A 12893-nucleotide genomic window follows, 5' to 3' on the forward strand; every position below is an offset into this window, starting at 1 on the left:
GGGCTAATTTGTGGTATGCCTGCTAAAAGGATTGACTCCTCCTGCTTTAAAACATTCTGACAAAGTTCTTATCATGAATATCCTAATCTTACTGGGATTAAATGAGATTTAAAATGTACCTTTTTTACACACACACACACACACACACACACACACACACACACACACACACACACACACACACACACACTGTTCTTTTGTTCTTCCTATTCGGTGTGTGTCTTGTTTCTGCTTCCTCTTCTATTTTCTTCTTTGCAAACTTTTGTTAACCAGTATTAATTCTGTTTCCTTCAAACTTTCTGGATTTTGGAAGAGGGGCAGCTAACTAATTAATTTATTAGACTAGGAAGAATGAGCAGAGCTTGTACCTGTACCAGATTTGCTATTGCAGTGGGCTATGGCAGCCCTAGCATGGCTGCCATAGCCTGCTCCCCTGGTCTGTGCTTGCTATTAAGTCTTAAATTCCTTTTCCATTATTTAATACCCTGGTAAAACATTTTTCCTTTTTTAAAAAACAAGGAAAAGAAAAGACATTTCAGTCTTTGCTCCTTTTAGAATATTGCACTATGTAGCCTTTGGATAACAGATGCTGTAGGAGCAGCTAGTACTACTATGTACATCTTTCTGACATAAGTAAAAGTTGAAAACCAATTTATTTTAAAAACTGTATACTTATCTCCACCACTTGTCAGTTTCAGAAAAAATTGATATCCAATCAGGCTTTGTTCTGAGACCACCCAGGCTTACTAAAAATAGTGGAAAATGGCTTTTTCTGAGGTTCACCAGTCAACTTTGGTATTACACAAGTTGGTGCCAACTTAGCAGTCCTGTAATAGCTCCCAGTAAAGCTTCCTCATGGTGAAGCACACTGCTACTACCAGCATCATGAGCTGAGTGTTGGCTGCTCCAGGGTCTCAACTAAGCTAACTGAAGCTCAATACTAGCTAAAGGTATAGGACCTTCCATGGCAGAGGTCTACACACACCTCATTTGTGAACTCTTGGCCCCTGACAGCTTCATTTATTAAGCTTTCCAGCCACTTGATCTACCATCCATGGTTTTGAAGAAGAAATTGAGTATTGTGGGTGCTAATCGACTTCTCCTAACCCGTTGTGAAATCTTCAGTCTGCTTCAGGAAAATCTGTTCATCAGTCATCAGCATTATGGTAAATTTCCTCTTCAGGCTAGTTGGACAGTGTGCCAAGATAAATGTTCAAGCCCCAAGAGCGGACATGCTTTGGCCTTCCTTTAATGCTTCATCTGCTAAGATTATGCTCTAGGATTCCTATTACTGTAATACCATCTGTTTGTGGGGTCAAAAAGATTAGGATGGTGAAGGTTGCCATTTCCTTTCAGAAGAACAAAAGGACTACTCTGCTAAATAAGATGGTGACTCTTTCACATAGACCTCTCATAAAGGTATCTAAAGCAGGCTGATTTTGCTTTTTCAAATGGCCCAGAAATGTATAAGGGAGACTAAATAGTACCAGGCTTGGAGCCCTGTCACAAGGTTATGTTAGTCTACCTTTCTATTTTATTTAGTTATAGGGCTGGCTAGCCAAATTCTGCTGGTTATCTTGGCTCCTTAATTATTCTAGATATGTGTGTTGTATTTTGAGAATCTTTTTGTTGCCAACAGGAAAATATTTACAGAGTTCATTGGGAGAGTTTTTAGTTACTCCCCCCCACACACGTCTTTTGAATTCGTAATTACTTTTTTATGTTTATGGGCCCAGGATGCTTTATGTATTTTTAATACTTTATCAAATATTTAATAGGTTTTGATAGCTACAGGATAAGAGAGCTATGAAACTGCTGACTACATTTAGTTAACCAGAATTCAGTTGTAATTGCCCCCTCACAAAAGGTGCTGATATAGTGTAACAGTAGTTCTGTTGCATGTTGATAACAAGGTCCTTTGGGGTTGGGAAGCTAGAAAGCTGTTATCGGCAAAGTACACTAGAAATCCTCTCCTAATACTAAAAATGATACCTGGAGTAAAAGTAGAACATGCCACTTCTGTTATTGTGCTAACTTCTTTTTTTTAACTTTTCTTTTCCCCAACCCCCGCTTATTTCAGGAACAGTATGTTCAAGCAGTGATATGTTGCAAAATTATACATGCAACTAATAGGCACCTTGACTATTAATACTCTAATATGAAAATGCCTGATTAGGAAGGTGTGTTTTCTTGTATTTGTATACAAAAAGTAACTTGTGCAAAAGCACGTGATCAACATACTTCAAAGTTGGAATCTTAAATTAATACAATACAAAGGAAAACCTGATTACTCTGAAGTAATGTTATTGAAATTGCCTTTCTAGTTTTTTGCCTTGGATGTATGATCTCAGCAGTTCAACAACAAATACGACCGTTCCCTATGCCTCTTATACCACTTTCCACTGGGAGTAAGAGAAGGGTTTATGTGACTCAACCTTACTGGCTGACATCTTCTTTTATAAAAGGTAGAAATAGGCAGGTTAAATTGTGGGTTTACTTAGAAATGGAGTACTCTCTCTAGAGCAAGTTGGAACATCAAGCTAGGGATATAGTCATTCTTTTGAAGAATTCAGGGGAAGGAAGTGAATGGAGAGATTCCTATTCTAGCCATGGGAAAGAAGGTACCATGCCTGCCTACTTTCCTAGAACAAGAAGGTGGGATGAAATTTACAATCCCGATGTAGGCCTCTATTTGGAAAGTGAAAGCCCTCTGGATGTCTGGTCATTAGACCATATCGTGAAACAGCAGTCCCTCACAGGTATTTAAAAATCTGTCTTAGTGGTTTAGGCCCTTGTGGGCCAAGTTCAAAGTGGTATTCGGGTGTATAACCACTCATTGATTCATTTCATTTCATTTCATTTCATTTCATTTCATTTCAACATCTCCTTGGTGCTCCTGTAATCCTCTTTTCTGGTCTTAATTGTTACTGAATTCAAAGCAACCCTGCCACAAGGAAAAAGCTGCATGTTCTTTAAAAAAGAAGCTATTTTTTGTTAGAACATCTAATTCTTCCCAAAATAAACTCGTTTTTCCGAAGGTCTAATTGATTTGATGCATTACTGACTATGCTCATTCTATTGTTCCAACAGGTCATTCTGATGACACTGATAAAAACCCACTAGAGGCTAAATCTCAAATTTTTTCTAAGAAGGTAGGAGTAGCCTCTGAGTATCCCTCATAAGTTTTAATTTGAAGAAACAGTTTTGGATGTTTGTCTAACCAAGTACATAATGAAGTAGTAGTTGGTTATCTCAAGTTCTTCTCCATAAATATGACTCTTATGGCTTAGGCATTTGGTGCCTGGTAGACTTGTGGCTAATAGAACACATTCAAAGATTCAAGAACCTGTTTCAACTTCGTCCTAAAATCTTCTAGTCCCTACTAAGTTGTGGCTGTAGGAAAAGTTGATGCTTGCAGATCATCTAAATTTTAAAGCAAGGTCTAATTCTCCAGACAAGCTGTTGGCCTCATGGGCACTAGACATTAGTGGACTTCATCTCAATTCAGCAAAACATATACTTAAAACTGTTTTCCACATGTGGCTTCAGAAGCAGTAATGCTACTAAATTCTGCTCTTCCAGTAGTAGATACTGTTCAGATGCTGATGCATCGTTAGTCAAACAGAGTGAGATTCTCCGAAAAAACCCCACTACCTCTAAAGGCATTGCTTATTAACATAATATTGGTTACTGGACCTGTGAAGCAAATATTGGTAGAAAGCCAGAGTACTTCCAATAGAACCATATGCATCCATTTGTTGTTTGTTTTACTGTAGTATAATGGAAGCTAGGCAAAGGGGAAAATACTGTTATGCTTCTGTGCAGAAGGCTTATTTAAGGATTTTGCACTTCTTGGGAGTGGAATATTAAGGCATGTTGTCTTTAATGAGAGTTTGGGGAAGTTAGTTGACAGCAGCTGTGCCAATGGCTAGTAACCCATTTTTCTGATGTGCTTGGAATATACCCAATATCTGAATCAAAAATTTTGGAAGCTTTCATTGGGGATGTTTTCTTAGCCAAAATTCTGGGTATTTCATCTTGCTATAAGAAATTGGATTAAACATACTGGCAATTTCAGTCACTAAGAAACTGAACTGCAAATAGATTATAACTTCAGTAATGCAGGACCTTTTAAATATGTCAAATGAAAACTGCATCATCTTTTGGTACTCTACTCTAAAGATTAAGGACGCAGACAGAAAAGCAGCTCCCTGCTGTAACTTGTAATGCTTTGCAGGAAGCATTCTGAGTTGCAACGATCCTCTAGACCAAACAGAAGTTTGCTGTTGGCTGGGGGGGCTGTTGAGAGTTGGGAAATCCCGCTGCAGGTTTGTAACCTCTAGCAATGACCCCCTTCTCCCTCCCAGCGCAGGCACTGTTTTCAGAATGGGTGTGGGTGGGAAGGGAGCTTGTTTTAGGGGTTCCCCAGTCACCGTTGGAGGCTGGGGTGGGTGGATTGAAGGCCCTACCTCCTCCAGAGGTTCCAGTAGACTCACCCTACCCTTCAGCACTAGCTGGGGGGGGGGAAAAAAAAAAAAAAAACCCCCCAAAGCAAACTCCCTCCTCTCCCTTTCCCCCTTCCCAGGCTGGGAGGCAGGCAGATGCAAGTTGCTGAAGATGCTACGTTTTGAAACTTCTTCATCTGAGCCCTCATGCAATGAGGGTTCAGACTTTTGTGGGATCGTGCCCTTTTTAAAGTGCTTTGCCGCGAAGCACTTCTTTGATCACGACCCGAGGGTGCCAGATCAGGCAAAAATTGTCACTTCCGTCTTCACCTTAAGGAACTTTGTGTAGTAATGTACCTTGGTACACAGACTATTTAAACTGGACAGGTACTTTCTTTGTTTCAGGACTTAAAGCTCAAGAATACAGAGTCCTGGATAAGCTTATGTAAGAAGATGGCACTTCCAGCTCCCATAAAAGCTTCAACTGAAAGCTTCAAACAATTCAGGAAAGTGGCACTAGAAAAGGAAAAGAGTGAGCGAGTGCAGGAATTGAGGAAACAAGTAGAAGGTGAGGGGCAGTGGAATCCTCTTCCTCAAGAAAGGTAACTCCAACAGTCCAATTTTCTTAAGTCTTAGCTCCTTCTATACCATGAGCCTGTGGACCAGATGGTTGGATGGCTCTGTGGAATTCATTAAGTACTTTCTATTACCTTCATATGGGAGGAACACACGCTTACTCTTAAGTCAAAAGGAATCTGCTTAATTGACAACAATACAACGTGACTTGTCTAAAAACTGCTTTAATGGATAGGCCTACATTATGTGCAGTGCTCTTTGTTTTATAAGCCGATAAAACCTCCTTCAATAATTGAAATATGGGCATTAGTAGTCTTTAATATCTAGAGTAACTTAATTTTTTTTCTAGAAATTGCCAGTGTTCCATTACAATGGCTAAGAATTGAAACTGTCAGTGCAAAACTGCTATGGAAGACTGCTACAGTAACTGTGCAACACTTGCAATGTCAGTATTTTCCTCTTAAGATGGCTTACTAATATTTTGAGTATCCAACTCTGTAAAAACCTAAAAAGAAGCAAGATACAGATGTACACATTTTTAATCTCCTGATAATCACCTTTTTGTTTGGAATATGCTACTGTACCTGTGCACTACAACAGCAATTTTGGCTGGAAAAAATGGTGCATAGTTCATAGATCTCTTAATTAGCCAGAAAGTGCAGGACACTTTTTTTTTTTTTTTTTTTTAAATGTTGGACCTGGAATAAAGAACTTTGTGTGCATTGATTTCCTTCAACTCTAAAAGACTTGCATTTTTAGCCAAAATTTTGAGTGTTTCAGCTTACTATGTGAAATTGGTGATAAGTCATACTGGTAATTTTAATGTAAAAAATGTACCATTCTAGCTTCCTGAACAGAGTAGAAATGCATGGCAAGCAGTCTTGTGCTCAGACATGCATGGTCAACTCCTGTGGGCTGACTAAGGAGCCTGTTGCTGCTGGTCATATTTGATTTCTGCTGGCTTGCAGTGTTCAGTCAAATTTAGTATCCTAACCTCTGTGGCAGCAAGAGGACCCTTAGCACTGCCTTTGCTCTGCCATGAAAAATATGGTGTCGGCCTGTGTTGATCTCTTTACCCTATCTAGACAACCTCCAGCACTTGAAAGGGCTTCTTCAAAACTGCTTTCACTATCCCCACTTGTAGGTCACATACAGACATTCTGTTTCTACAACAAGAATTGCTGTTTTCTCAGTAGAAACAACAGGTGTTCCAAATGTTCCTCCTGGAGCAAAAATGGCAGTTCTAGGAGAAAAAATAACAATTCCAACCAGTTAGAAGTTGCTCCAAGGAGAGTTTCTCTTGAGAATAAACTTGCGTATGTTGTGACTTCACTTCACTTCTCTTGGCCTTCAGGAGGAGCTGAGTCACAGGGGATAAGCTTCCTTGCCTCTTGGAGCCTGGGGTCACCTTGTTCTAAAGAAGGTATAGGAGGCAGTTGTTCCCACCCATCTCATATGGAGAGGGGAGGAGTAGCCCTAGCTTCCCCCCCCCCGCCTCATACTAAAGTAAGAAGTAGCCAAGAGGACTTTGCCCAGCTACTTGGACAATTTGGCTCCTAGTGTCAAGCAGAGGGAGCAGTGCCACCCCCTAGCTGGTTCTCACTCAGAGCTGCAGGGCAAAGCAATCGACCTCCTAGGTTGCAGGGAGTCCCCTGGCTCCTGACAACCTGCACTCTGGCCCAGCTGATGAGTTCCCCTTGACTCAGCACCCTGAAAGTTGTATCAAGGGAAGTTTTTAGCTTGGACATTAGGGGGGAAAAAAAAAACCTCTCACAAGGAGAATAGTAAAGCAGTGGAACAAGCTACCCAGAGAGGTTGTAGATACTCCATCCTTGAAGGTTTTTAAGTGAAAGCTTTGGCTGGGATGATCTAGTTGGGAATGGTTCTGCTTTTGAGCTGGGGGTTGGACTACATGACCTCCTGAGGTCCCTTCCAATCCTAACTTGCTACAATTCTAAAATAGGGCTGTCAACCAACCCCCACTATGCAGCTGACATCATGCACAGCAGGAACCTGCCATGAATTGAACTTAAGGCACGAAGGAAAACAGCCATAAGACATTACATGTTTTGTGGGATGTTTCAGTAAAATGGTTTCTCATTTTGTCACAACATTTAATTACCTGACCATGTGGTCAGGTTACTAATTAAGATATTAACAGGTTAACTGCATATTAAACAGAACGTCTGTCAGGAGCCATAATAACAGATTCCATTCTCTGCAGCTTTACTAAATAATGGGACTTGATCTCCTCCCAGCTTAAGAGCTCTTCATGCACACTAAGTTTGCAAGAGGTTTGTGTACCTTAGGATCCAAGACTCCTTGATGACAGCAATTTAGTTTTATTCTGAGAGATGCGAATTTAAGAGTGGTGCAGCAGTACCGGAAGCACAATGTACATGTCTACTTGTGTGCCTTGAAAAAAGCTCCCCCCTCTCAGAAATCTAGTAAAGAAATTGGCTAACACTTGATTTTGCTTATTTGGCCTTTTGGAAAACTAAATTTATCATCTGGTGCCTGAATCTTGTCCTTAGCTGTTGTCTGCTTCTTGGTATTTAAAATAATTTACTTATTTTCTCCTGGGTGAGGTCCACCTGGGAATGGCTTTCTTCCACCTTTGTAGTGTTTGATACCTATTTGAGATCAGAGGGCATAGAGTCCAAGCAGCTTCAGTTAGTGCCAAACTGCATCAAGGTGATGTCACTTGTGGACATGCATGAATGCTTCTCTATTCTGGGAATCTCCCTCCCTGCCTCGCATGAAAATTACATGAAACAGTTGAGGGCCTCACTGATCAAAATTACACTAAACAGCACCCCTGTTTTAAAACAGAAAAGGAATACTGTAAGGACTAAGTTGAATCCCTGAGGTGGTCTGCTTGTAAGCAAACACAAACACTATCAAGCTGCTCAAGTCAGGTGCCCAAGGGCCCCATCATCTTGTCATTCACAAGTCACGCCTGGTACCTCAAGGTGTGTAGAGGGAACATTTAAAGCTGTGTCAATGGCCAAATCGCTGATTTTTCTGAATCAGCATTGAATCTTCAGATTTGGATTCAGCTGATTTTCAGCTTCCAAGGGAAGCGATGCTGGCTTTTACCTTAGGGGTCTTTAAAAGGAGGCTCAATAACCTACCTAGCTGGGGTCATATGAGCTTAAACTTACCAGGGGTCATATGAGCCCAGTATTCATTCCTGCCCATGGCAGGGGGTCAGACTTGATAATCTGCTCAGGTCCCATCTGACCCTACATCTATTAACTAATATTCTTGAAAAGACAGTGGTGCTGGAGTCATCATTTAAAGCCCCTTCCTATGCTGGAAGAATTTTATATTGACTTCAAGAATGATTGACTTCAAGATACTTCAGCCAATTTTCTCTATAAAGAAGGAAAACCAATACAACTCTTAAAATGTGTAGGCATAAGCCTTGCATCTCTCTGCCAGTGCATTGCACCTGTACTGTCCACACAATTAGGGCACTGTCGACTCTGATGCTGTCTACATTGAACAGCTCCTTAGTTCATGAGTTAACAAGCCCTTTTTTTCCTCCTTTTTCATGCCCTCTTAAAGCCTCTCTGCAAGTCCTATAGTCTTGCAAGTCCTCTCTGCAAGTCCTCAGTCTATAGACTGAGTAGGATGAGGCTGCTCTTGGTTTCTCTCCATGTTTTTCCCACATCTCATAATGCAAGACACATCTATGGAATCTGTTCTTTGAAAAAATTACCTGATCTTGGTTAGCAAGGCCTCCCTTAGTATGGAAGCTTTCAGGAAGGCAGAAGCCAAGATTCCAAGGCTCCTTAGTAAGGCAAATGTCAAACGTGACTCAGGAAAACCTCAGTTCATATACCATATTTTCTTGCATGCAGTATGCCTTGGAATAAGATATGCGCCTTGTTTTTTGAAAGGCAGAATGAACCCCGGGGGGGAGCGTCTTTACTTGTAGATGAGTGACAGAGTAGTACCAGCTAGGGAAAGCAGAGCCTGCACATTACATGCAATCCACAGGGAGCAGAACAGGCTTTGCTTTAGCTTTTGCCCAACCAAAGTTCAAGCAACAGAAACTGCTTTTACCATACTTCCTTTCATATAACATGCATTCCAATCTCTAGCAGTTAGTTGTTTGGGGGAGAAAAGGTGTTGTGCACAAGTATATGGCTTTCTTTTAAAGAAAAAAAAATCAATATTCCTATGGCATTAATGTAGGAAAAAAATCAGTAGTTATTGTAGCATTGCTACTAGATTGTTTTGGAGGGTTTTTTTTTGTTTTGTTTTGTTTTTTTTTTTTAATTCCTGGGCATTCCATACAGATGTTATGCTGGAAAGGAAAAGGATTGTGAATCCACATTTACATGATGTTGGACCACATATAAAGTGTGCTGTGCTGCTTTAACTGACACTTTTTGGCTGACATTGACATGTAAAAGCTGTAGGGGATACGGGAAAAGAAGAATAATTTGCTCTACTTCTTTATAAGGAACCAAGAAGCAATGGAACCGGAACCAGTGGCAATAAAAGCCCAGGAGCCCCAGAAAGAGGACCCAATAAAAGAACAGCAACAATCATTGAGGGCACAACAAAATTTGCAACAAGGTCTTGTCAAAGACCGTGACTTGGCTAGAAAAATGGAGCAAGAACGCAGGAGAAAGGAAGCAGTAAGTTACTGCTAGTGTTAATCATTGAAGACCATGATCATGCTGACCCAAGTTTTGTTGAGTCTCTGGGTAATAAATAAAATGTCTGTTTTGGCTCTATGCTCCTTCTCCAGGAGGTACAGTACAAAATGCAGCTGGAAAGGGTCTGAAAAGGAGTTACTCAAAGGTGGCTTTCAGCTACTTTTGGACTGGTCAGAAAAGGGCATTTAAATGACAGCTGTATTGTGATAAGATGCTGCCTTGAAGTATGTGCTAGGGGTATATGGAATCAAAACTAATGGAAGAGGTAATATCTTTTATTAAAATAATTCATTTGCAAATATCTAGTTGGTCTAGTTATTTGCATGCTTTTAGGCACACATGCTTCATCCTGCATAGGAGAGAGCAGAGATTGTAGAAGTTCGCCTAGACAGAAGCGAAAATATATAGGTATTTTCTCTTCCAGTCACTGAAATAATGCCTTAATTAACTAGAAGATGTTGTGGATTCCCCAGAATCCTAATTGAACTTCATGGTACTTACATTTTGCTCCTCAGCCCTTTCCAGTGACACCCTGACTGTCTATACTGCAAACACAGGTGTTCCCAAGAGCAGCCTCCTCAAGTACTCTGCACTGCTCTGGGCAGGCTATCTTTACCAGAAGCATTGTGGTCATCTCTGTGGCATTTAAGGGGTTGAGTTAAGCAAACTGGTCTATCCGTTTTGCCCCCTGGTTTGTCAGTTTGTCCACCCATCCAAGTGCAGTGGCATCACAGTTTTTAGGAGGAGGCCTGCCTAGAGAAGCACAGACTGCTTGAATATATTGTTTCGGAGGACGGAAGGTCACAAGTATAAACGCAAGTCAAGTTTACCAGTTTTCCAATTGTATGCAAAGCCCGTTGACTTGAATGGAAAGACTCCCAACAGATTATGATGAACTTTGGATCATCCCTTAAAGGATCTATCATAACTTGGGACTTTGTTTCTACAGTAACTATTAACTGAAATTGTTATTCCACATTAGCTTCCCACATGGATAAAACAAAATTGGAAAAAGGCATCTGTTATGGAATACGAATATCCTGATGGCTTCCCAGAAGTTATTAAAACACTTTAAACTTACACCCTAGCTTTAATTTAAAATAGCTTTTAACATGTAGATATGCCCTTAGGCCTGCTATAGGCTCCTCTACTGTTCTTCTGTTTGATGCATTCATAGGTGTTGGGATCAGAAGGGACCTCAGTAGGTCATCAATACTTCTGTCAAAGCATATAACTAATCAGTTGTGGGGTTTTTTTTTGTTTGTTTGTTTGGGGGTTTGTTTTTTTTTTGGTGTGTGTGTTTTGTTTTTTTTTAAGAAATCTAGATGTAATAACAAATATGAAGCAAAAGAACAATGCTATAAAAGCATCTAGTTTTTGTATAATTGTATTTACCAATTTGTTTCCTTATGCTCATCAGCTCAAAATATTTAGTTCCCAATAGTTTTTGATCTCTTAAAAAGCTTAAGGCAAAAGGCTTAAGTTGTTCTTTCATACATACTTGCCTTGTGATCAAACCGTTTTTTGCAATACCAAAATAAAGCCCCTCTTAAAAAAAAAAAAAAAAAAAAAAATTCCCAAAGGCTACTTTTCTTTCTATCTGATCAATGCTGTATACCCTTTTTCCTAATCAAAGGGCTCTTCTCACTCTCAACTATTTAATACTTTTGCTTGCTTCATGATATGATTCCAGTGCTTCCAATGTCATAATTACTAGATTGGAGTAGCACAGACTAAAGCTGGCTGCCTTTTTAAAATGGGAATCCTGTTAGAAACATGTATTAAAGTCTATGTGAAGTGACAGTGGAACTGGACTAGTTACTCTTTTTAATGTGACCTGGAAAGCAGATAATAGTACTACTGTGGATGCTACTACGAACAAACTGAGTATGGTTTGTCATTTTAGAAAAGATCCTGGGTGACAACATTAGCTCTTCAAAACTCATTATCATAAGTAAGACTCTGTTAATTGTTTCCTGCAGATGACTGGTACCATTGATATGAATATGCAGAGTGTTATAATGGCAACTTTTGAAGAAAATCTTGAGTGACATCTTTGACTCTGAAAATGGCTACAGCTTAAGTGATACTATTCAATATTGTTTGTACAATAAACTTCATAAGTGCTGAATGCCTGTGTGCTATTTAAATACCCCTAATTGTCAATGCATAATTTGATATCTCCCTCCCTTGTGTTTATCTGTAAGATCTACTTGTTGCTGGCTAGTTAAGGACAGTCATTTTTTTACTAGGCTTTTTTTTTTTAAAGTGACATGTTTATACACAGACTTTTTTGGAACAACTGTCTCCCTGTTTTGAATTCAAAATGTTATGTTTAAATGTCTTTCAAAATTGTTTTAATATATTGTTTGCAGCTGATTTTCAATCTTGTTTTCACCAGCCACTTTTCTGGTAATGGTAAACTCTACATAGCACTAAGTGTAAGTGCATACTTTACAAAAACTTCTCCAAACCATAGTTTTGTGCCTTGCAGTAGCAAATATCACTGTTTATTGGCCCACAGAAATATGCTATTAAATATTGATTGTACCAAAAGACTATATAATAATATAAAATCTGTAGGGATGTTGTATTTAGAGACTACAATATGTGGAAATTTCCCTATTGTTTGTACTAGATCTCCATTTCTCACTTGCTATATCCTGTATGCTTACAACTTTTTAATTGAGGTATAGGCATGATGATATTTTTGTTAATACAGTAAGCTATTTTTAAGTTATGCAGGTGAGAACAAGCATGGAAGAGTGCTTAATAACTCAATCTTTTCTTTTCTAAGATTCATTAACACTAAATTATTTCTGGCTAGTTTAAAAAGAATATCTGAAATTGAAGCCCTTAAAGTAGAAACTCAAACAAATGACTTAAACTTCCTGTTGACTGTCTTTTACAGGTTTCCACAATAATAAAACATCTTTTTTGTTATGGTAGGAATACCATAAAAATATGTATGGTCCTAATGCATCCTGTTTTGAGTTCTGTGCTATTACACAGTACCACTTTGAAGCTGGTTAAAGTCAAGAACATATGACTAAGATTTTCTCTCAAGTATGTGATACTAACATTCAACCTTGTCTCTTGCACGTTTTCTAATTGATAATGGTAATATTAATGAGTTCATATTTGCAATGTATCATCACATCTCTTGAGGACAGTCTGACTGGTTAGTGTGGCAGGGCAC

The 12893-nt window shown here is 39.4% G+C and overlaps 1 protein-coding gene across 1 annotated transcript in view; it reads left to right on the plus strand.

Moving 5' to 3' along the window:
• BRDT (bromodomain testis associated) overlaps window positions 1-12563 on the plus strand; it is a 51709-nt gene extending 39146 nt beyond the window's left edge. Inside the window, 4 exon segments of the mRNA XM_025201920.1 lie at window positions 3091-3152; window positions 4851-5047; window positions 9496-9673; window positions 11677-12563. Of these exon segments, the coding sequence (XP_025057705.1) occupies window positions 3091-3152; window positions 4851-5047; window positions 9496-9673; window positions 11677-11745 (506 nt within the window). The 3' untranslated portion in view covers window positions 11746-12563.
• Window positions 12564-12893: the final 330 nt, after the last annotated feature.

The sequence above is a fragment of the Alligator sinensis genome, unplaced genomic scaffold (assembly GCF_000455745.1).
Source record: "Alligator sinensis unplaced genomic scaffold, ASM45574v1 scaffold199_1, whole genome shotgun sequence".
Taxonomy (NCBI): domain Eukaryota; kingdom Metazoa; phylum Chordata; order Crocodylia; family Alligatoridae; genus Alligator; species Alligator sinensis.